Genomic DNA, 25,692 nt, shown 5'->3' with positions numbered 1-25,692 from the left:
TTTTTCAATTTCAATGAAAACTTCGTACTTAGTTTCTCTAGTTTATAATGGATCTCTGTTTTATATTCTTCAATTTGAAATTTGAACTTATTATTGTTTGATACTTCAACGCAAATGCAAGAACCAACAAACAATCAAGTATGAACTCAAATGTCGAATTGATTTTTCAATTTCAATGAAAACTTCGTATTTAGTTTCTCTAGTTTATGGATCTTTGTTTTATATTCTTCAATTTGAAATTTGAACTTATTATTGTTTGATACTTCAACGCAAATGCAAGAACCAACAAACAATCATATATGAACTCAAATGTCGAATTGATTTTTCAATTTCAATGAAAACTTCGTATTTAGTTTCTCTAGTTTATAATGGATCTCTGTTTTATATTCTTCAATTTGAAATTTGAACTTATTATTGTTAGATACTTGAACGGAAATGCAAGAACCAACAAGCAACAAATTGAAGTTTTCACTGATTTGTTTTTCTACGTTTGACTTAATTAGAAGCATTGTTTTATATAATTGCAATTTAATTTTGCATTTGTCGAAACACACGTGTGTTCATTTTGCTTTGTACGGTTTCGTAATTTTTTTCTTTGGAGATATATCTTAATCTTACAATGTACATATAACATATTTTATCTCGAGGTAGCGGTAAATATTCGCTTAGAGAGATGATGCTATCAAATAAAATGACTAAATAAACACACGTTATTTCTATTTTAAGTTTTCTAATTAAGCACGTAGTCTCTTCGGGAATTTGTCAAGCAAACAATAAGAAGGAGCAAAGCATTCATGATAATCTACCAAACGAAACTAAACGAAGCTTGCATTTTTTTTCTTTTTTTTTCAATCTTACGACACGTAAGTCACTTCGTATTGAGAAGAATTCCGTGTGTGAATTTATTTAAATATTTTTTTTAAAATGTATTAATGAGACGCACGTTCATGACCAATAGGAAATCACACGTTTCTTTACTTGAAATTATTTTCAAGGAATTTCTTACATTTCCTTTTTCTCTATTCATTAACATTCATATCATTCTAATAGATAAATTCATCAGACGCAGATCTGAGAATCTATTATTGATCATGATGGTAACAATCTTTCCTATTTGATTTAAGCTTAGTCGTTCGTCAAAACATTTAGTCTTACAGTTAACGTTGTGAACATTTTCTTACAAAATACACTGTATTCAAATACTTGGAAATTAAACATAAAGAATGTGTCTGTTGCAGTTAAAAAAAAAAAAAAATAGACATTTTACTGCCAACATTTTTAACCGGGTAAATTATCACGTGCAACATAATATAATATAGCATTTAACTGTAAAAGATATAACTTTTGTTAAAGGCCGGTCATTTATAAATAGAAGATATAAACTGGCTTGCTTTTAAACTAACAGTCACAAGAGGCACCAGCCTAGAGGTTCAATAGCTTTCAGGCGCCAGTACGGTAAAAAAAATAAGCAATATAGTATTAACCTTTTAAGTGGGAAACCTAATTTACTCGTGGCACGAATATTTGTCTCTATTTTTTTTTTCTCTAATAAAATTAAATAAATTTGTGCTTTATGCACAGATTATTAAAAAAAATTAGGAATTCAAAATATATATTTTTTAATAAATAACAAAAACACTTATACAGTGTGAATTTAAATGAATTTGCATCGTACATTTGAAAGTATTGTACTGCCACGACGAGTTAACTCGTCATCCCCAATTGAAAGATCAAAAGGGATCAGAGAGTCAAACCTTTGATGAAGTGCAACCAGTGTCGTATTGCAAGGGGTGTCGAGTTTTCTTTTGTTATTGCTGGCAGGATAGTGAAAAGCAAACTGTTTTAGGGGCACCGCGTAATTCTCGACCTAGTCTTTAGTATCATATATTACTGTGAAAGATCGAAATAATAGAAGAATGTCAAGATTCACGTGGTCAACGCGTGTCAAATAAGTCAGTGAAAGACAGAATATTTGGGTTTATTCTCATACATTAATATTTCGGATATACATCAAACGATCATGTGAATCAACATTTTTACACACACACACACACATATACACACATATTTATATATATAAATTAGATGATTTTAGGCAGATAAAAAACTATCATTTGTTCCTCGTTCGTGTGCATGTATGCGTGTTTCAGAAATACTTCCTAGTACGTTTAAATTTCCTTTGGTTGGAATTTTTAGTTGAGCTCGACAAAGAGAAAGAGGAGAGTTACACACACATATACACACATACATAGACACGTTGTAAATTTCCTTATCCGCGTTGGTTTGCTGATTCCTATTTTATTCTATCTCGTAGCACGGGCATTCAGGTAACCATTCAGACTCCAACTTCGTAACGCATATTCGTGATCCAGGCTTTCAATCGTCGTCGTCGTTGTCGTCGTCGTAGTTGGTTGTAGCACCTTTAGAGAAAACGCGTTTCCTCCATAGGGAACCTGTTTTTAAACCTAAACGCGATGTTAAACGACCCGATATACCAAACGCTTTATTTTAACTCCTCGTATCGAATCACGTCGATTAATTACGCTGACCGATAATACTCCCTTTGCCATACTCGATTTCTTATCTCTATTTTCTTATTTTATTATTATTATTATTATTATTATTATTTTTTTTGCTTTTTAAATTTATTATTATCAGTATAGACCGTTTTTTTTCTTTTCTTTATATATTATATTTCTATATATATATAAATAATATATTATTTATATTATTTTTTTATTTTATTTATATTCTTTTCTTTATATATTATATTTCTATATATATATTATAATAATATATTATTTATATTATTTTTTTATTTTATTTATATTATTCTTTCTTTATATATTATATATTTCTATATATATATTATAAATAATATATTATTTATATTATTTTCTATATATAGAATATATTTTTATATTCTTTATATTTTCTTTATATTATCTTAATAAGCAAAGAATTTCTATTTTTTTTTTTTTTTTTGTAATTTTCTGTTACACGTTCTTTTATATTTCTTTTTCTTATTTCTTATTCTCATCTATTATCGTCTTATAGAAATAAACGTACATTTGTGTTTTTCGAAAATAACGTTAGGATTTATCGCAATAAAGGGGGGGGAGTAATTTATGCGTACTGCTTTGATCTTCGGGTAAATGAAAAAAGAAAAAGGAAAAAAAAAAGAAAATAACCGAGCAAAGGAGTTTATCGTATCATCGAGGACTCTTCTTCGTTTTTCTTAACAACCCTTCCCCCGGCCCCTTTTCCCCTTCTTATCCATCCCTCGCGTATTCGTAAGCCACGGTACCGTAAGTTTTAAATGCTTTTTCTTATCTAATGGCCGGATAGCACAAAGTGAACGTTCGCGTTTAACAAGTCGTACCATACGTACGTACCAACAACGCAAAACTCATATGTACATAATGCACACAATCAAACACACACACACACACACACTCGTATATATATAGAGGAGGGTATACATTTACTAGAACATTTACACAGTTAAAACTGGTGGTGTATTGAACACCAGGTAATGTTCCGATGTGTCTTAGCTTTCTTAGTCGTGTTACCTGTTCACCTTCGCTCGAGCAGGATGCCGGGAATTCGCAAACGCACCTCACCGGAGACGTAATCGTTCGCAAATGTGTGACGGCGGCAAAGTATAATAATAAAGTAATACCAATCTCGCGTTTATATTCGAGAAACTTTTTTATTTTATTTTATTTTATTTTTTTTTTTGGATAATCCAAATAAATAAACGATTAATCTAACATTAGGACAATTCTCTTTTACTTTTCTTTCGTCGTTTTCTATACTCCACGTTTCGTTCATCGTTTTTTTAATGATACGCTACGATTGTTTATTTTTTGTTTTTATTTTTTTTAAGAAATAAGTAATCAAAGAAGGAAAGAGTACAAAAAAAAAAAAGGAAAAAATTCTCTTTTACAAAGTTGCATCGAGTTTGCATTCTAATGTATGTTAGTCGCGTTGGCATACTTTCGTCACGGTGAGGGAAACGTGACGTAGAAAATGACTCGTGTCTGTTGCACGCTACACGTGACTTTGACAGCTACGTATATAAATCGTGAAAGAAATAAAGAATGAGATAGATAGGTAAATAGATAGAATGATAGATAGATAGATAGATAGATAGATAGATAGATAGAAAATGAACTAGTTGATAAAATATATTTTAATATTATTTCGTTCGAATATTTTCTCTTCTCGTATTTTTTTTTTTTTTTTTTTTTTTTTCATCTGACTCGTCCAGTTGCTTTACGTAAATTCCTTAAACAGAACGTTAACGGATGATTCCGAGTAAGAAAACGATGTAACCGGTCGACTTACGAGAGAGATTACAACGGTACACGCTCTCCCTTTCCTTTTGTCCTCGTTGCAAAAGTCGTACGACGATTTACATGGACGCCTATGGTAAATTACAATCGCGTATGGTAGCCAGCCACCGTACACGACGTTGTAATGTTATGAAACGAGAGCGAAACAGATAAATATATATATGTGTGTGTGTGTGTGTGTTATATGTTGTGTCTCGGTACATTATAAATATCATACAGTTATACAGTTACAGAAATATTTGTACTAGTTTATACTGTCAATTTTGTAATCATTTATATTCACTTTGAATGCAAAACTTTTTGATTCCTTATAAGCAAAAATATTTTTTTTAATAGGATTATTAACATCCAAATTATCGAGAATAAAAACTAAGTTACCAGTTAAAATGATTGGTCTTTAAAAAAAGATACATAATAGAAAAGGAAGGAAGGAGGAAAGGAGGAGGAGGAAAGGAGGAATAGGGTGGGAGGTGGGAAAACAAAATGAACCAGTCATTTTGACTGATGTGTCAAATTTTAATGTTATACTTTCAAATATGATATTAATTTGATTAGGAGATATAATATTTTATTGTTAATGAAATATAATTTTATGTAAAGACACGAAAACATGGGGTTTAGCAAGAATATTTTCGTTAACGTCAAAGATATAATAAAAAATATAATAATTATTATATAATATTATTATTTATATTAACTTTTAATGCAAAACTTTTTGATAATGTTTAATGTTATACTTTCAAATATAACATTAATTAATTATCGAAATAATTTAGAAATAAGCGACATTAATTATTAATTTGATTACGAGATGTAATATTTTATTGTTAATGAAATATAATTTTATGTAAAGACACGAAAACATGGGGTTTAGCAAGAATATTTGCATTAACGTCGAAGATATAATAAAAAATATAATAATTATTTTTCTAAGTAATACTCTCTTGGTAATGTAATAATTTATCTTATATTTATTAAAATATAAGATAAATTATATATTTTATTATATGATTTTAATATTAATTAAAATCATATATATTTCTCACAGGCGTTTTTCTAAGATCTGTTGTTTCGTCTCAAACTTTTTTTGTTCGTTGTTTAGTTCGGTTCTTTTTTTGGGAAACTTTCTATCTCCGTTAATCTATCACGGTTCATATAGTCATGGTCATTCTCGATCATTACACCGGTAGATTACGAAAGATTTCTCTGTGCAATTTCGTTTCCTTTTTACCATTAGAGTAGGTTGTTGCGTACTTCCCCAAGAAATATTACGACAATATATATATATACAGTGTGTATCGTATCGAAAGTAATCGGTCATGGTCGACGATGAGTTAGACCTAAAGAAGAAAAATAAAAAGAAAAAGAAGAAGAATAAGAAAAAGCAGAAGCAGAAGAAAAAACATCTCCTGTTTTCTTCATCTTCTTCTTCTTCTTCATCTTCTTCTTTGTTTTTGTTCTCGAGGATAAAAAGATCGAGCTCTGGAATATTTCTTCTTGTGGTAGCCTAAAAAAAGTAAAGGAAAGAAAATAAAATTAAAAGAAGAAAGAAAGAAAATATGTTACGGATTCTTTCTTCTGGTCATTTTTTCGGTTTACACGATTTCTTATGTATTATATCTGTTATATATTTTGTGCTTCCTTTGCGCAACGGAAAACCGGGTGTCAAAATATGCGCGAGTTGCGCTTTCGCGTGACATAATCCCGTTGCAAAAAGCGATTGCGATTGCGCGAGTAAAGTGGCATGTGTATAAGAGAGAGAGAAAGAGAGAGAAGGAGTGAGAAAGAGAGAAAGAGAGAGAAAACCGTGGAAGATACGATCCAGGACGTGGGATCATGCTGTTTCGTGATTCAGGTTAGTATAGCTGGTACAAGTGAGACAAGTAAAAAGATAGAAAGAGAAAAAAAACTTTTCTCACTCTCTGTATTAAGAATTATGTTTATTATATCAGTTTTTTTTTATTATTATTTTAATAGGATCTTACAATAATTGTTATATTTAATTGAATAAAATACAGTAACACGAATTGTTCTTTCTCTTGCTTGCTGGTTGGTTGGTTGGTTTACTTTTCTTTTATTTATTTACTTTTTTTTTTTACAAAGTAAATGCAGTTCATCGTACAACGGAATGATAATCGGGTTGAATGTATCGTATGGGTTTTATATATATATGTGTGTATGTGTGTGTGGATGTAATAACGTAACTTTTACCGTGATTCAGTCGGCACTTTCGCTGATATACTCGCATAAGTGAAATTTCCATCTACGTAAGATGAAGGACGGGGATATCATCGTAATACGTGCCAACAACGTTCTTCATTTTTATTCTTGATATAATAACTTTATCTATCGTCGTTTCAAATCGATGTAATACGTATCCTTTTTTTTTTCTTCCTCCTAGAGAATAAAACGAGTAAAAGAGAAATGATAGAAAATTGTTGGTGTAACACTGATTTTTTTATAGAAGGAAAGAGAGAAGATTCAGATATTTTTTTTTTTGGTTTCCTTCGGCCTATCTTGGACGTGCGATATACGATGTAATGCATTTAAGGAACGTAAAACCACAACTGCATGTTCAACAGGGGAAACCTGCTCGAGAAGGAGGAAGGCACGATTGCAGTTCACGGATGTTTAGAACACCTCCTTCCAGGGCATTCCGTTCCACCTGATCCACTTATTGGCTATCCGTAAAAACTCGTTGACCAACCGGTGTGTTCTAGAAACATGTGGGCGAGTGAGAAAAACTTTAATGCATAGAAAGAAAGAGAAAGATAGAAGACGGTAGATGCAATTCTCGTACGTTTCGAATAACGTATTTTTCAAATTCAACCAAATTTTGTATTCTTTGGGGGGAAAGAAAAAGAAAGAAAAGATTTTTCGTCTAACTTCAATTTTAACTTATTTATTAGAGTATCGAAGTTGTATTTTAAAAACGGTGTTTCATTCGTTTTAACTAAGCATTTTAAAAGTTAATATTCATCGATTCCAAGTTATATAATTTTTCTTTTTATATAATCATACAAACATACGAATTCACTTTATTTCGTTTATACTTAGGCTTTTCAAAATTAATACTAATTTATTCCAAGTTATATAATTATTCTTTTACAATATTAATCATACAATTATATAAATTTTTACGGATTATAAAATATTAAATAATCATTTTCTATATCTCTACAATTTTATTTGAAAATGTTTTCTTCGATATTTAGAATAATTATGCACATAAATTCACTTTAATTCGTTTACACTTAGGATTTTAAAAGTAATAATATTTGATTTGAAGTTTAATAATTTTTCCATATAGACTAAAACTTTATATAGAAAATTATAAGAGAGTTAAATAATCATTTTCTATTCCTACATTTAATTTGAAAGTATTTTCTTCGATCTTTAGAATAATTATGCACATAATTCACTTTAATTCGTTTACACTTAGGATTTTAAAAGTAATAAAACATTTGATTTGAAGTTATATATATTTTTCTATATAGATTAAAACTTTATATAGAAATTATCAGAGAGTTAAATAAAAAATTTTCTATATCTCTACAATTTAATTTGAAAATGTTTTCTTCGATATTTAGAATAATTATGCACATAAATTCACTTTAATTCATTTACACTTAGGATTTTAAAAGTAATAAAATATTTGATTTGAAGTTATATATAATTTTCTATATTTTTACAATTTAATTTGAAAATGTTTTCTTCGATATTTAGAATAATTATGCACATAAATTCACTTTAATTCGTTAACACTTAGAATTTTAAAAGTAATAAAATATTTGATTTGAAGTTATATATAATTTTTCTATATAGACTAAAACTTTATATAGAAAATTATAAGAGAGTTAAATAATAATTTTCTATATCTCTACAATTTAATTTGAAAATATTTTCTTCGATATTTAGAATAATTATGCACATAAATTCACTTTAATTCGTTAACACTTAGAATTTTAAAAGTAATAAAATATTTGATTTGAAGTTATATAATTTTTCTATATAAACTAAAACATTATATAGAAAATTATAAGAGAATTAAATAAAATAATTTTCTATATTTCTACAATTTAATTTGTAAATATTTCAACGATCCTTAGAAAGGTAATCGTTAAACGTCGATTAAAATCTGCTTGCTCGCGTGCATCGTTCGCGTGAGAAGAAGGAAGCTTATATCGTCGAACATAACGCATCGTCGTTCGTTTATTCGACGATAGGCAGGTACACTCTTCTCGAACGCTTTAATCATGTTCCCAGAGTTGAACGAAGGAAATTCGTAACGGTATTGTGTAATGACTAAGGTGAGTGCAGCATGCACGTTCGAGAGAGTCAACATGATTAATGTGAAGACCACCAACGATAGACGGATAGACAGGAAAACAGTGAGAAGGAGACAGGTGGGGGTGGGTGGGTGCATGATGGGGAGGAGGAGGTGTTTATATATTGGATGAGAATGAGGCGACAAATTAATTATTTCGATTTGATAAGTAAATCGTTATTTCATTTCGTTCGAGTGGAAAAAGGCCTATTATTTAAATTACACTTACGTGCATTTCACTTTTTTTTCTTTTCATTTTTCTTTTCCTTTCGCGAATTGCCGTACTTTACTTGACGATCATCATTTAAAACAACCCAAGTACTTTCGAGTCATCCCGTTATCAACCTCGAGAGATTGAAGATGACTCTCGAAGGAATGTTCTAATCGGTAGCAATGAAGTATGTAAGTGGGTATGTACACTAACGATCAAAAGTTTGGATTTCGTTCGTTAAACTAAACGAACTTGGAGATTTCTGAGAGAACAATCAAATAAATACATATCTCGATCGAAATCAATATTATTTTAATCAAATTAACAAACAGCTTGTATATCGGTATTCAAAAAAACGTTATACGATAATATCTTAATCATTCCATGTAACAATTGTAAAAATTGTATCGAAAAATTCATCAATTTCTATTCGACGTACAATAATTAAATGAAAAAAAAAGAAATAGTTTAAAATAAGTTTTCTCAAATTGTTGGAACTGGGTAATGTTGTTTTAATAAGTTTAAATACCGGTAATAATAATAGGTTGATCCCTGAAAAACGCGTGGCTACTCGTTTTACTCGGGATAATACACAAAGAAGAACGAAGCGACATCCGATAAACTTGCTCTACTTTCGAAAGGGTCCCTGTTGCTTACAGAAAACAAGTAGCTACACGTTCTCCTCGTATCGTTTCTTTCTCCTGTGGTGCCTCCTTAACCGTCGTCGTTGGTGCGGCCTCCTCCACGCTTGGAAAACTGGTTCGAAACGAAGCTAAGAAGGAGTTTAACTGGAGAATGGTAAAGGAGGAACGGGGTTGTGAGGGGGTGAAGGGGAGGGAAAGGGTTCACGCGACACCTTTCGACGTTCCAAAGAGAGTGGAACAATGGGCATACTTCGTTCAATGTTTGAAATATCCTTTCGTTTTCGTACTTTCCTTTTACCGATCTCCGAGATCCAATTTTCTCTCCGTTTAACTGTATCGTCCCTTTTTTAATTTTACATTCTCATTGTTTATTCCTAATTTATGATCTAAATGATATTTAATTATGATCTAAACATTTAGATTCTTCCCTTCCCCTTGCTCCTGTTTTTTTGTGCTCATTCGATCGTGGTGAACGTAATTTTGACAAAAAAGGGAAGAAAATTCTTTAGGAATCGTAAATCAATTTTTAAAGGAATAATAATAATAATAATAATAATAATAATAATAATAATAATAATAATAATAATAAAACTATTAGAGGGGAAGGTGGGAAGTTGTTAAGTTTCCGTTTGTTCCTCCGTTCGATTCCTCTTCGAATCGAAAACGGGCGGATGTCTGCGGTAAGCCAATCGCGTGAACGCAAACTCTCCCGATCGTTCTGCGTGTAATTGGATCGCCATGGGAAAGTTCAAAGCCCTTTTCGAGTTAGTTCGTTGGAAAGAAGTTCTTTTTTTTTTTTTTTTCTGTTTTTTTTTTCGTCATCCATCGATGATGCTACCGATAGAAAAGGGACGACTAGTATTAGCTGGTGTTTTTTTTATTCGTCATTTACTTATCTATTTTAGACGTTCGTTTATTTTTTCTTTTCTATTTATTATATATTTAAGTGTTATTAATTTAACACACGAAGTTTCGTGATCTCGGTTTAATCTATTCGATGGGGTTTTGTTAAAAAGGGAGATACTGACAAGTGGATGATGACTAGAGAGACAGGAGTGCATCATCATTTTATGCACTCCTCGATCAAGGTCGAGAATCTCGTGCAATCGCGTGATCGTTGCAAGTATAAATATATATATATAAGTGTGTATGTGTGTATGTATGTATGTATGTACGTGCATTTATATACGTCATAACTTTAGAATTGAAATCAATTAATCATCACCTTTCATTTTCTAATATCTTATATAGTTTTTCTACTGCGAAATATATGATTTTTTTTTTAAATATTCTCGTTACGAAACAAACAATGCAACTTAGCAACAAAGATACATTCTTTATCATTATTTTATATTTCTAATATTTTCTCAGTAGCAATCTTCCGTAGTTTAAAAACGGTTTCTTCTAACAACAAACGAGTTAGCAAGTAGTAGTAGTAATAGTAATAGTAGTACGTTGAACTTTTATATTCTTACTTACGTTTAAAGAAGAAGAAGAATTATTTCACTTAGGATTTGAAAAAAAAAAAAAAAAAGAAAAGAAAAATCCTCAGACCACTGTGCGTCATTATTTGCATTTCGGAATAAGACTGCGAACAGGAGGAGGTTGTCTGTTTTTCATCTCATTTAGAAAAAGGAAAAAAAAATAATTACGAAGAGAGAAAATAAGAGAAAGAGAGAAAATCTTTTCAAATCTACCTGAGTAGTCAAACACGTTACCCCCAACGTTGCGTGTGATTCATTTCCTTCCAGAAATTCTGAACGAAAATAACACGCGAATTTCTTCTCTCTCTCTCTCTTTCTCGATTGATTTAATTGTTTTTTAAACGCCCAAAGTGTACTCGATCTTCGAAAGAAACGTGGTTCTTTTTTTTTATGAGAAAATAAAACGATCTCTTTCTAGTTCGTTTTTTTTTTCTTTTTGTAATTCTTTTTTTTCTTTTTTTATATATATTTTTATAATTCTCGTTTGACTTCTCTAAAAAGAGAAAGAGTAACTTTCGAACAAGGGAGGGGAGCCATATTTGGCGAAAGAAATTCGTATTGAGTCAGCCAGCATCGTCAAACGTTCGATTTTATTATTTTTTTATTTTTTTTTTTACTTTTTAAGGGTTCTCTTTTAAGAATACCTATATCGATAAAAAAGATTCGAATGATGGTGGTGGTGTGGTGTGTCATTTGGTACTCGTACGGAAGTTCTTTTTACCGAGACGCCCACAAACCGGTACCTACATATAAAATATACTATAAGTTCTTTACCTCCGTGAAAAGAGAGAGAGAGAGAGAACACTTACTCAAGGTCGTCTCGTTTCCTTTTTCTTTTTTTCCTTTTCTTTTCTTTTTTTGTTAAGTACAAAAGAATTAGTCCAATAGTCGTATTTTAGTAAGGAAACGGGTACTTTTTTCTTTTTTTTTTTCTTTTTTTTTTCGTTGCATCCTTTTTTAAAATAGAGAAAATCCTGGTAATCGAATTACCGTGAAAAGTGGATCATCATCTTGGATTCCATGATTTCATGGTTTTTTTTTTAATTATTATTATCATCGTCTCGTTCTTTTTATTCCTCGTTCGTTGGTTCGTTCGTTAATTAGTTAGAAATATTTCATTTCGTTGTTAGATGGTTTTTTTTTTTAGCACGCTCGATCGATTAGTTTTAAGAAAAAAAGATCTCTCTCCTTTTAAAAGATTTTATTGGTTAGCTGGTGTAAAGAGCCATTGTGTGCTCGTTCGGGAAAGATATTGGTCAGAATGGAAAGTGGGTCATTGGAATATTCGTTAATTAGATGGTAAGAGTTAACGACGAGGGTATAATAATCGATTCTCGTGAATTCTATCGTTGTCTTTTATTATTCATAAACATGCACATACACACACAAACATACACACACATATTCGTTTCTTCTTTAACTTTAGTTCAACGAGATTAACAATAAAGTAAGAGGAGGAGAGATCACTTTCACGTAGCACGAGGAAGGATTATATTCACGTTGCAATTCTCCTGGGATTCTCGTGACTTTTCTGGGGGAGTGGAGGTGGGGGAGGAGGAGGAGGAGGAGGTTTAAGATCACCTTAAGAATATCGTGACGAAGAAAAGCATTTTTCTAAAAACCCCTTTTCATTCTTCTTCCTCTTCTTCTTCTTCTTCTTCTTCTTCTGTTCAATTTTATGTCACCCTCTCGAGAATTAAAGTGCAATTTCTTGTCATAGATAATTACCAACATCTAATTATTTATTTCAACTCTTCGAAAATAAGATCAAATTAGACTCCCCCATCCACCTCCCTTCACCTTCTCCGAATGTGACGAGAGAATAGCAAACGAAAGGTGACTATGCAAAACCGGTCAGTTCGCGTTAATTCAATGTCGAGTGAGTGTGACTCGACGAAAAAAAGTCGTTCAGCCTAACTCATTCTTTCATTCCTCGAACTGAATGCCGAGTATTGACACTCGACATGATTTTCTTCGTACGATGAGCAAGCAGCAGCGCATATCTCTACGCAACATTGCGACCAATCGACCAACAGGAATTGGGGGTGGTGGTGATGGAGAAGGGGGGGGGGAGGGGGAGGACACCAACTTTAGAAGTAACACTCTTTCTTTGTTTTCTATTTCTTTCGATGAAAGATCTCGAAGAACACGTGACCTTGGTTAACTCGACCGATGTTAAATCTCTATCTGCTCGGGCGGCCTCGGTGGCGGCCCTGTTCAAGGTCATTCGCGAGAGAACAGCCAAACGAGGGAGAGGAAAAAAAAGGATATTCCTCGTAAACGACCTCCCCCTCCTCCCTCCACCACCACCACCACCACCATCTCATGTCATTTCACATCCTTCTTCTCGTCATCATCCTTGTTTTCTTCTCCTATATGTATTTTGGTTTTTTTATTTCTTCCCTCTTTTTTTTTCTCTCTTACTTATTCTTCTTGATCTTCATCTTCGTCTTCGTCTTACTCCTTGTTGATGCATTCTCCTAAACCTCTCCACGAGTACCGTCTGAGTACAGGAGGAATGACCGTCTGGAGATGTTATCGTCCTCGGTTCTAACTGCGAGTTACGCCCCGGGCTCGTCGCAAACTCCTTTCTTCCTTCCTTCTCTTTCTCTCTTTCATCTCTTTCTTACCCCCTTTCCCTTCCTCCCCCTTTTCTTTCTCTCTCTCTCTCTCTCTCTTTTTCACTCTCGGCGACAGCTTCGACACGTAGGACGAAGCTTCTTCTTCTTCTTCTTCTTCTTTTTATTCTTGTTGTTATTGTTTTTGTTGTTTTGGTTGTTCATCTTTTTGTTCTTGTTATTTTCCGTGGACCGTTCGATGACTCGATTATCTCGTGGGCGTGTAACGAGCCACTTTTACGGCGAATAAAATGCCATCTCGTCGAGTTGTTTGGTATTGAATGGACTCCTCGGATAGTTAGCTAGCTAACTTCATCGTCAGGGTGGTCGAGAAAGTACTCCCATTGGCAAATCTTATCTCTAAATGCTATGAAAATTGAAGAATTTATATATATATATTTTGTTGTTATATTGTTCTTGTCTATCATTTGTTGGGGTAACCCCTAACAAGAGGTTTTAACACCTAGTTTTGTTAAGGGTTAAGATTTCGACTAAATCAACCTGAACTGACTAATTCGAGGCTTGCGTATCAAACATAAACCTTTGGTAATTAGTAACAGTAGATGAACGATAAAGAATACAACAAATTCTACCTCGATCTTGTCGTATATAGGAAACTAGAAGATAAAGGAAGACAGATAGATAGAATAAAGATTGATAGAGATAGATTGTATGAGTCTCCTAGCGATCTTGTATCTCGATATCTCGGTACACAGACATGTGTTTCATATATCTCCTTGTTACAAGGCACGTCTATCTGCGAAACAAGCGTATGTATGTATGTATACGTATCATGTATGGATACGTGTATGTATTGATGTATAGATGTAAGTATACGTACCTTTATATATGTATATATGTATGTATGAATGTATGTACGTATCTATGAATATGTGTATGAATGTGTATGTACGTATATATGTGAAATGTATGAATATATGTATGGATGTGTATGTACGCATGTATGAATATTTGTATGAATGTGTATGTACGTATATATGTGAAATGTATGGATATATGTACGTATATATGAATATATGTATGAATGTATGTAAGTGGGTCGCTCTATGTCATACGATTATGCACGTAACGTTCGATACCTAAGTGAACTTACGTTTGCCAAGAGAGAAACGTTAGATCGTGTATAAACAGCAACGAAAGATCGAGAGATATTGATCTGACGTAGAACCTCGTCACGGGACAATACTTTGCATTGTGTATGTACATAAATCGTTTGATTCTTTAGAAAAGACTAATATGTAAATTATCGTTGTTGTTGGTTTTTTCTTTTTTTTATTATTATTATTATTATTTTTTTGTATTTGTTACTTATTAAAAATGAGAAATAATTATTTTGATTTATTAATTAATCTTTGAGGTAGGCTTCTCAACTGATTTTTATTAAAAATGCAAATGTATTGTGTAATTGTAGTAAATACTTGAAGTGATCGTTTGATTAATAGGAATCTTAAGAATAATATTTATATAGATTTCATTTTTTCGATTTATACGATTGATAAGTTCTCTCAATAGAAATTTGTTAAATAAATTGAAATCGTTTAATTGGAATTTCACACACATATCATATTTATTAATAATATATATAGAGTAATTCGATAAAAAGTAAAACAATGTATTAATGTAATTTTTGTTCGATTGATCGTTTTAAATTGAAAATGAAAGTACCGTGTAAATGGAAGTTTTTCCGTTCATTTCTTCAACCGTGTTATATATTGAAATCATTTTATTCGAAACTAATGGCTAAGTGTATTCATTAATATAAAAAAAAAAAATACCGTGTACCGTGTACCGTGTTTAATTTCACTTTCGTTGTTTCTTAAATTACGAGTTTACTTACTCGTCGTCATCCCCAATTAAGAAAAAAAAAAAAGGAGGATAACAGGATTCGGTATCCGATTTAATGGGAAAGTTTGACGCGGTTACTAAGCCGAATTAACACGTGTCGTGATAAAGGAAAAAAGAAATAAAGAAAAAAAAAATAATTATTTCCATAACTTTCGAGTAATCTCGTCTCTCTACGTAATTACCTTTATTATTAATTTACTTTACACTTTAGTGATCGTTAATTATTAGGTTGTATGAATAAGATACGTGCGACAAAGGATAGAAGAGGCCTTGTAAACAAAGTTATTCGAATAATTCCGAGAGAGTTATGGCTGCTAATGGCACTGACCGAACTTTCACTCGCCTAATTTATAACCAGTCTTTTAAATCGTATGTCATTTAGAAAATCCTCACGAAATTCTTATTTTTCTTTTCTTTTTTCTTATCCTTTTCTTTTTTTCCAACGAGTTATGTCGATTAGTTTTCTTTCAAAAGAAACCGCTAAGCAATTTATCGTATCGAAAAGAATTTAATTGAAACAATTAAACGATAGGAAATTTTTCTTTTTCTCCCTCCTTCCTCTTTTTTTTTTGTTTCTAACAAGAGAAAAAAGTATGATCGATGAATTGACGTTTACTTTCAATCGAATATAAAATGAGATCGAAGTTTCTCGTTCGTGTCATGTAACAACCCAGTGTGTTTCTAATATTAGTAATGGTGGTAGCATGAATGTTCATCTCCACGAAGAGGAGAAATCTTACTTGAACTTGAGCAATGATTATATTATATTATCCTTGTTCGCGTAATCTTTCATTCGAAAGGAGAAATTAATAAAACAAAAATAGAGAGAGAAAGAGAGAGATATTTAAATTTCGCGCCATTTCCTGTCTTACCCCTTTCGAGTATTTTTGTGTAGCCAATCACCATTGTCGGAGGAAATGAAATGTTTCATGGTATCCCATAAGGAGTCACGAGCCCGACTAATTAATCGTTTAATGGGGTTAAGTGCGGGTAATTACGAGGCCCGGAAGTAGAAGTGTATCTCTCCTCCCTACCCTCCCTTCCCTCCCCTTTCCCCCCTGTTCTTCCTCCTCTTTCTTCTTTGACGTTGTTACTTTGTACACACACACACACACATATATATAAGTGAGATTGTTCGAATTAATTATCCCATAAACGGTACGTCCACCGCGGAAGAAACTTAGTTGACTTTCATTTCCACTTTCCTTCTTCGTAAACGCATTTATTTATTTATATATATATATACGTATTTCTTATTAATTCGATCAATTTTCTTTTTTGTTTTATTTTAAATATTTTTCTTAAAGAAACCAAGATGCAATTTTTCTACAACTAATTTCCTCGCGTGATTCAAAAGAATATATTATTATACGTTACGCACGTACGTTTGCTTTTTACCACGCAATTTTCTCGATAAATCTTTCGCTAACTGGAAAAGAAGAAAAAAAAAAAAAAAAAAAAAGAGGATAAGACGAAAAATAAGTAGAGGTAATAAAAATTGGCAGGAAACGATTTACGAATGAATATTTAATTAATAACCTATTACCAGTTTTGCCTTATCCTTTTCCTGATTGGTTGGTTGCTTGATTGTTTATTGTACGATAAAAGATGCAAGAGGAGAGTACCAAATTAACAGCCTTTTTCCGCCTTTCCCTTTTTCAATTACACTATAATCGTTTTCTCGATAGAATTTTATTCGATCATAGTGGTTGTTGTTCACTTTCGCTCTTCGAATATATTTTCTCATTCGTAATGATTTTTCTTCTTCTTTTTAATTTAAGATAATGCACTCATATATGTATGCACGCATGTATGTATTCATGTATGTATGTATGTATGTATGTGTGTATGTATGTATGTATGTATGTGCAAATAAAATATCTGAGAAAAACATAAGTTCCAATATATTGTTAAGATATTATATTTCATATACAAGTACCCATACACAAACTTTTTGATTGATAGTGTATATACGTATAGATGTATGTATATGTGTATGTTATTATCTACTTTCGTGTCTTCTTCGTGCACGAAGCATCGCACGTTTATTAATCGGCAATCAGGAAAACGTTTTGAAAATTAAAATGAAATTGTTAGGTCGACGTTCGTTCGCGCGAGAAATCATTGGTTATCTTCGTTTCCTATAACGCCTATTTATTTTTTTTTCTTTTCTTTTCTTTTTCTTGCCGGAGATAACTCATTTCGTGCTGTTTCTCTTTTTTTTTTATCAATTTTCTTAATCGAAATATTAATGATCATTGATATCCACTCTTTCTTGAAGATTTTTTTGTATTTATCTAAAAGATTCAATTGTGAAGTTCTGGAATAGTTTGAAAAATTGTGGGTTACATATCCAGGATTGTATATTAAAATCGTTTATTAATACGTTTCGTGTACCATTTTCGGTATATTTCTGAATCTCGTTTCTTTGCCAAGTGATATTTTTATTAACGATAAATCAAACCCAAAGTGGCAGGGAGGAGGAGTGGGGGAAACAATCGTTGGCATCGTAATTGGCATTGTAATTGGCATCTCGATATAATTATTTATTCGTTAGACAGTACATTTTATTGTTAAAACGTATACGTTGCTAACAAAATAATTTGACAGCCAATAAAAATTATATCCAATTTTTTGTTTATATATTTAACTAACAATAAAAATGTTTATCGTATATATGTGTGTGTTTTTTATTTAACTAATCGTAATTCAATATTTACCGATCAATTTTCAACGAAAAACAAACTTTTATTCGAGTTGAATATTATTCATTTAACAAATCATGGAATTTGGAAAAAAAAAAAGAAGAAGAAGGAGAAGAAAAAAAATAATAATTGTAAGAAAGACCAAACCGGTTTTGTTCAAAGTTTGCAGTACGCTCTTGGGGTTACATCTCTCTCTCTCTCTCTCTTTCTTACTTTTTTTATTTTCTTTTTTTATTTCTTTAAAGCCGCACCTGAGAATCATTCGCGCCTAATTGCGCCGTTGTAATCGGAGAACTTGAAGGAACGTTATCCATGCGGCTGGACGCAAGCAGTTCACCGTGTCCCCGACTAGTTTTCAGCATCCTTCGAACCAACCAACGATCATTCTCATCTCCTCAATGTTGCAACATTTTATTTGATTTTATTTTTCATTTAATTTTCTTTTCTTTTCCTTTGTTTTTTCTTCACACTATACCATCGTCAGTAGTTGCATTTTAATGGTGCCGATCGCACAACATATATGTGTGTGTGTGTTTGTTTGTGTGTTTGATGCAACCGTCCGAAAATTATTGACATGACATTGGAATATTTGAATTAAAACAAAAATTATAGGATCAGTTAAGAAGGCAAGAACAACAAATTTAGCAACGTTCGATTGGGTATTAGGGTAGCAAGAAAGAAAATTTTCTTTTTATTTTTTCAGTTAAAAGTATTCAGCATTCAACAAACGGGTTAATAAAACGTTCGTATAGGTGAAACTTACGATTCGGTTTGATTTTAACTTGCGTAAGATAAAACGAACGAATGAAAGAAGGAACGAACGTTTCGAAAGATTATTAATCTAAAGATTAATTTTGATTATTTCAATCATTTCCTTTGAACTATCCTATCTCTAATCTTTTTAAACGAATAGCAGTAGTAGTAGTAGTAGTAGTAGTAGTAATAGATCAATATATCTTTCCTTATTAAGACTGGCTCGCAACTTTCACGTATCTTTCTTCGAATATAATTTCGTTTCATATCCAACAACAATTTGATTTTCAATCTCTAATGGTTTTACTATTTCGTAATGTAACATAGTTATATATGAGAATATCGTAAGTAAATGTTCGTAAATAACGTCAAGAAATTAATTGTAATGATATTCAATCAAGATAAACAATTTAATAAAGTATCTTATTAAATTATATGCACTACCATCTCGTAATAATTCACATACGCGTTGTTCTCTCGATTGCATTATATGTTTTTTTCTTTTCTTCTGTTTTTATTTGTTATTTTATTACGTTGAAATTCCTCTCGAAGGAAGTGGAACGAAAAAAAAAGAAATATATTTTGTATGAGTCATTGATCGAATGTTGAGTGTTCCGAGTAAACCGATAAACGATTTTCTCTACCTGCCCTCTTATTTCGCCATTCGAGTTCGTGAAAATATTCTCTTGAAGAAGTCGTTCACCGAACTGCACGAGAGAAAGAGAAAGAGAAAAAAAAAAGAGAAAGAGAGAGAGAGAGAGAGTTACGTTTACACCGAGAGACCAATCAAAGCCCCCAGCCTTTATTTATGCGATATCTTCCGACTTATTACGCGAATGATCGAACCTAACAGCCGATACTGAACAGTTCTCTCTCTTTCTCTCTCTCTTTCTCTTCCTTTTCTCGTCCTCTGCAATTATCCTCGCATTGCGAAAGAAAACCGGGAAACAATTTTACCATCCGGGGATATATCTCGTGAATAAAATGAAAAATAATAATAAGAAATGTTATAAGTGGGGCTAGAGAATATAAGGGAAAGGGAATGAAAGAGAGAGAGAGAGAGAGATATTATCATTTATTAGTAACTTTCTTAGTTATTACATAGATCGTCAAATGGAAATAAAGAAAAGGAAAAAAAATCAAGATACTACTGGAAATACAGGATATATATATAAGACTTTCTCTTTTTCTCCCTTGGAAATAAAATAAATGTATCTTGTTATTGATGAAAGTATTATAAATGATCGATAGATAGTTAAATATCGATTGGAAGGTAGAAAGAAAGAAATAAAAGAAGAAGAAGAAGAAAAAACTAAATATATATATATATATAAAACACACAAAAAGTTTTAATTGGAAGTAACAGAAGGAATAGGACGATGGAAGGAAGTTAACATGGGTGATTATTTGTGATCGTTGTGCAATTTCACTTTGCACAGACGCCAAGACGTCTTGCATATCTTGTCTTGCATATCTCGTCTTGCATATCTTGTCTTGCAACGTGTCGCGTGTGTGTTATGTGTCGTTTCGTTTCGTTTAGTTTAGTTTCGTGTCGTCGACCTTTAAATACGACTTCTTTTTTTTTTTTATTACTCGGATGATTAGAGGAAAAACTGTCTACGAGGAAATACTTTCTTTTCTTTTCTTTTTTAACTACTGGTTTTCCTATTTTTTTTTATTTTTTATATATATAATTTAGACAGGAAACAAGTGTAGAGAGAGAGAGATAGAGTGAGAAGAAAAAATATGGTGAACTTTGTTGTTTCAGGCGGTGAAATTGGAGTCGGTGCATCCAGGAAGGACGAGATATCTCGTTGTGGTGTCCTGTACGGGCCGACAGGATGCAGAAGAAAGTTGCCTGTTAGGTATCGATTGTCACGAAAGGGCAACAGTTGGTCTTGTCCTTCGAGTCCTAGCCGATACTGCCATTACTCTCGACGGCGATGGGTTAGTATACTTTTGTTTTGTTTAATACTTCCTATCTGTTAACACATTAGCATCATATCTATATGCATTTTTTAATTGTAACATATTTTCAATTTTGATTACTTATTAATTTATATTATAATAATTATTATTAATATTATTATTATTATAATTATTATAATATAAATATTATAATAAATTAAATATTAAATAAAAATATTAATTAAATATAAATAAAAATAAAAATTAAATATTATAATAATTATAATATAATAATAATATTAATAATAATTAATAATAATTATAATAATAATATTTATTATTATTATCTTACAATTAGAAATAAATATAAAACGGGTTATTACAATAGGTTTGAAAATCTTTGACAATTACATTTTCAAAATAATACATTATACATCGTAATATCGTAAAACGTTAAATGTAAAAATGAATTCGTTATTATAATATATGCAATATACAAAATAATATAATAAAATTATTTATCTAATTATATCATTATATACTTTCTATATAATAATAATAATAATAATAATAATTTGATAATTTCATTAACACATCCTATTTTATTGATTTATATCTTTATATAATTCATATTAAAATTATTCGCAATATTAGATAATGGAAATATCATTGGGATTTAGTTTAAGTATTAAATGATATGATGAATTTAAACACAATATTGTTTTATTATATTATTTGAATATATAATCTATGTTAAAAATTTGCAATGTATAACGTAAACCCTTTATTCCGAACAATCATTCGTTCAATTCATAAAATTCCACAAAGTTAACAAAAATTCGACACTGACGTAGGATTACATTGAACAATATTTTTCGAATGACAAGTTAAATGACTATCTTATTATAATAAGTTTCAAATTTGAAATTGACCTTACCAGTTGCACGAATGTTTTAAATAAAAATCTCATTTATAGTTTCTCCGTTATAATCGTTCACTGGTAACTGGATCTAAAAAAAAAAAAAAAGTAGACATTTGTTTGTATCGTTGGTTAAGTTGGTTTCGTGTTGCTTAAAATGGAAGTAAAATAATAGTTAGCTTGTTTGGCTACTGATGGTGGTGGTGGTGGTGGTGGAGTGTTTGCTCGCGAGGTGAACGCGAAGGTCAACAGCGTTCTCTTGTTCCCGTATGCGGGCATAGGGAAATGGAGCGCGTTACCGTAAGGTAAGTAAGGGGCAAGGTACTTGACAGGTGAACACCAAGGTCAGTCTCGAGGTTGCACCAAGTCAGAAGTCATTGGTTAAATTCACGTGCTTAGAAAAAACAAAAAAGAGAAAGAGATGATTTCATGGGTTTTATTGTATTCTTTGATAAAATGCATTCCTATTATTATTATTATTATTATTATTGTTATTATTATTGTTATTCGTATTAAATTTGATTATAACGGTACACGGTTGTTATTACCGTTCGAAATTCTACGCCCTTTTTGGCCCTTAGGCCGAATAAAATTTCCGATGAAATTCTTTTTTTTTTTTTCTTTCTTTCTTTTTCACCTGGAATAACTTTCAAGGGTTTAACTGTAATCTACCTGAGAGAATATTACGGAGAAACCGAAAAGAAAAAAAAGAAAAAAAAGAAGAAGAAGAAGACGAAGACCGGTACATGCCTGAAAAAAATAAAAATAAAACGAAGAAGAAGATCGGTATGATAACGGTGTTGTGATCTTGTAACTTTTTAATTTTTATTTTTATTTTTAGACATTATTATTATTATTATTATTATTAATCTTTTCTTTGTTTTTTTTCTCTCGTCTACTACCGGTGATAGTATTAGTAGTACTAGTCTTGTTCAATCGTGGAAAATAGGTGTTAATTATATTTTAGTAGGTAATTAATTATAAATATATACGAAAGATAAAACAATTATATAGAACGATCAGGATAAAGAAATATTAACTATGATTTTCATAGAATTCATGATTTTCTTTCCTTGTTACATTTTATTACGAAAGAAAGTGTGTGTGTGTGTTTGTGTGTTTGTGTACGTCAAAAGAGGATTGGATAACGGTTAAAACGTAACACGGTTTTCTTATTGTTAGTTAGAACGAAATTATGGCATTTCGTATCGCGATCGCGAGAAGAAGAAAAGAAAAAGAAAGAAAGAACGAAAAAGTAGTCGCAAGTATAAATCTATCTATCTATCATCATCATCATCATCATAATCATCATCATAATCATCTTCTATAAAAATATTATCGCTAATCTACGTTAGGATAATATAATAAACTGTGAATTTTCTCAACTAACATTGTTTATTCCCTTTTGTTCCCTCGTTTGTTCACTTTTAACGATATATTACTGTTTTATTCGTCATCATACTGTTTTCTTACATTTATAATGTTATACGTGTGATTTTAATCGAATTATATCAATTTCTAACGTGATATCACAAATCGTGTCGAAATGAGGAAAAGATTAATATTTTTTTTTCTTTTTTTTTTGTTATTGATACGTTGAGTTATTCGTTCTTGATTTATCGTACGATTGGGTGAAGTTAAGAAAGTCTAACGATCTTTGACGTATCATAGTTATCTCGTATCCATATTTCGCAATTCTTATTTTTTATTTGATAAAAATTAATATATTAATTAGGATAAGAAGTTAATAATATATAATAATAATAGAATAAGAACTTAAACATTTTGATCTGTAAACAATTCAGAAATTTCAGGTTATTGTTTTTTATAAAAATTAAAAATAAATATATCAATTAAAAGTAATGGTTAACAAATAAAATGAAATGGAACATTTTGATGATCATTGAATGGCACATGAATTTATTACATAAGATTAACACAAGTATGTATTTTTAAAAATGAATTTAAACATTTTGATCTGTAAACAATTAAAAAATCCCGAATTATTCTTTTTTTTATAAAAATAAATATATCAATTAAAAGTAATGGTTAACAAACAAAATGAAATGGAACATTTCGATGATCATCGAGTGGCACGTGAATTTATTACATAAAGACTGACGCGTATCGAAACACGTTGTGTGCGATGTTGGTGGTGATTGGTGGTGGTTGGTGGTGGTGGTGTTTGGTGCATCGTCTGAAACGATAGAGTGCAACGTCGAGCAAAAGTCCTCGGGTGTGCATCTCGAAATAGCAGCAAGCTAACTACAAAACCGACGGCCCGTATAGTAGAGGACCATTTTCGTGCCGATATAAAATAAGGTTTAGACCATCGTGTTAAATACGACAACACAACTACGAGTACAAACTTTGACGAAGACAAAGATGAAGACGAAAACGAAGACAAAGACGATCGATCGAGTCAACCCTTTCTATGTTATAAAATCGTCTTTGCTCTAACTAAGACACGCAAATATCTCACTTCCGGATTCGGTTTTTTTTTTCTATGTTACAGGGGCTTCAGTGTCAGCGTTTGCGGTCGACAGCACATCTTCAAGCCGGTCTCTGTTCAAGCCATGTGGTAAGTCTTTCTAATAATAATAATAATAATTATCATATTTTATATGTACATAATTATTTATTTCCTTTTATAAATAATTTTGTTTTAATCTGATAACAATAGTTTCATACACACACACACATACACACATATACACATATATATAATACAACGTATGCGAATATTTCTCGTGAGAAAAATCAAGAAGATCGTGTGATAAATTATGAAGAAAAAAAAGAGGAAGAGAAGAAAAAAAAAAAAAAGGAGAAGATAGAGAATTACTTGAGATCGGGAAAACGAATTAACGAGCCGTCGTATTTTAATGAGAATTAACGTTAGACTTTAAACGTTTCTAGTCGATAACGCGATTATGTTGCTTGCTCTTCGGTCATTGTCGCGAACGGTAATAAGCATGACCGGTAGATAGGACGTTGCAATTAACGTGCAATGATACACACTGCACAGGCACGAGCCAGACGTCAAGTAGACGTTTCTCTTGTAATATATACGTCTAAATAATAGCTACATTATTTTAACGAATATATATTTCACAAAGCACTTTATTCACGTGTGTGTGTGTGTGTGTCTGTTCTACAAAAAAAAAAACAAAGAACAAATCGAGTTTAACCCTTTGAACGTGAAAGATCGAATGATTTTTCTACTAACGTGAATTACTTTGACAAAATAAATGAAAAAAGAAAATAATTAGAAGCAAATGGAAGATCGGGAAAAAAATAGTTGAGCGCATATATGCGTCTTTAGTCTACAAGTATTGGCTTTCGGTGGACGCGTATATGCGTCCACGGTATCGAAATGATTAAATACCGGAAGGAAATAAAAGTAATTTCTTATAAATCGTTGGATCAACTCATATGGGCACGACTAACGTTAGTTTTGATGACCATGGCTAAAGAGATAATATCATGTACAATTACGAGAACTAAAAGCGAGGTGAGAACGACGACACCTACATACGTAAAGATACATATATACATATATAAGTACGTACCACGTTGAAAGATTCTCGAAGGAAAGGACATACGCGTGGGTAGAGTTCATTGATAGCATGAACAAAAGCGCAAAGGCGGTTCTTTATTTTTATTCTTTTTTTTTTCCCTTTTATTATTTATTATATTTGATTTTTATTCTTCTCTATGCATCTCTAATCGAAATTTGGAATATGGAAGATTTATTAATTTGAATCCTTTGACTGATATTTAATTGTAATACTTTATAATTATATTTTACTTCTTTTTTGTTTTCTGTGAAAAAAATAATAGTAGTATGATATATTATGTATCAATATAAAATATCAAATATCTCTTAAAGTATATATAGG

General features: G+C 31.2%; 1 protein-coding gene across 3 annotated transcripts in view; it reads left to right on the top strand.

The window, feature by feature from the left end:
* LOC122525784 (protein phosphatase Slingshot homolog 2) overlaps nucleotides 1–25,692 on the top strand; it is a 106,696-nt gene that overhangs the window by 56,111 nt on the left and 24,893 nt on the right. For all 3 annotated transcript variants that reach the window (XM_043648737.1, XM_043648736.1, XM_043648738.1), the window contains 2 exons: nucleotides 20,735–20,913; nucleotides 24,309–24,374. In XM_043648737.1, the coding sequence (XP_043504672.1) occupies nucleotides 20,735–20,913; nucleotides 24,309–24,374 (245 nt within the window). The remainder of the gene's footprint in view (nucleotides 1–20,734; nucleotides 20,914–24,308; nucleotides 24,375–25,692) is intronic.

The sequence above is a fragment of the Polistes fuscatus genome, unplaced genomic scaffold, assembly GCF_010416935.1.
Source record: "Polistes fuscatus isolate 324 unplaced genomic scaffold, CU_Pfus_HIC Scaffold9, whole genome shotgun sequence".
In the NCBI taxonomy this organism is placed as follows: domain Eukaryota; kingdom Metazoa; phylum Arthropoda; class Insecta; order Hymenoptera; family Vespidae; genus Polistes; species Polistes fuscatus.
This window is presented reverse-complemented; position numbering and strand designations above follow the sequence as displayed.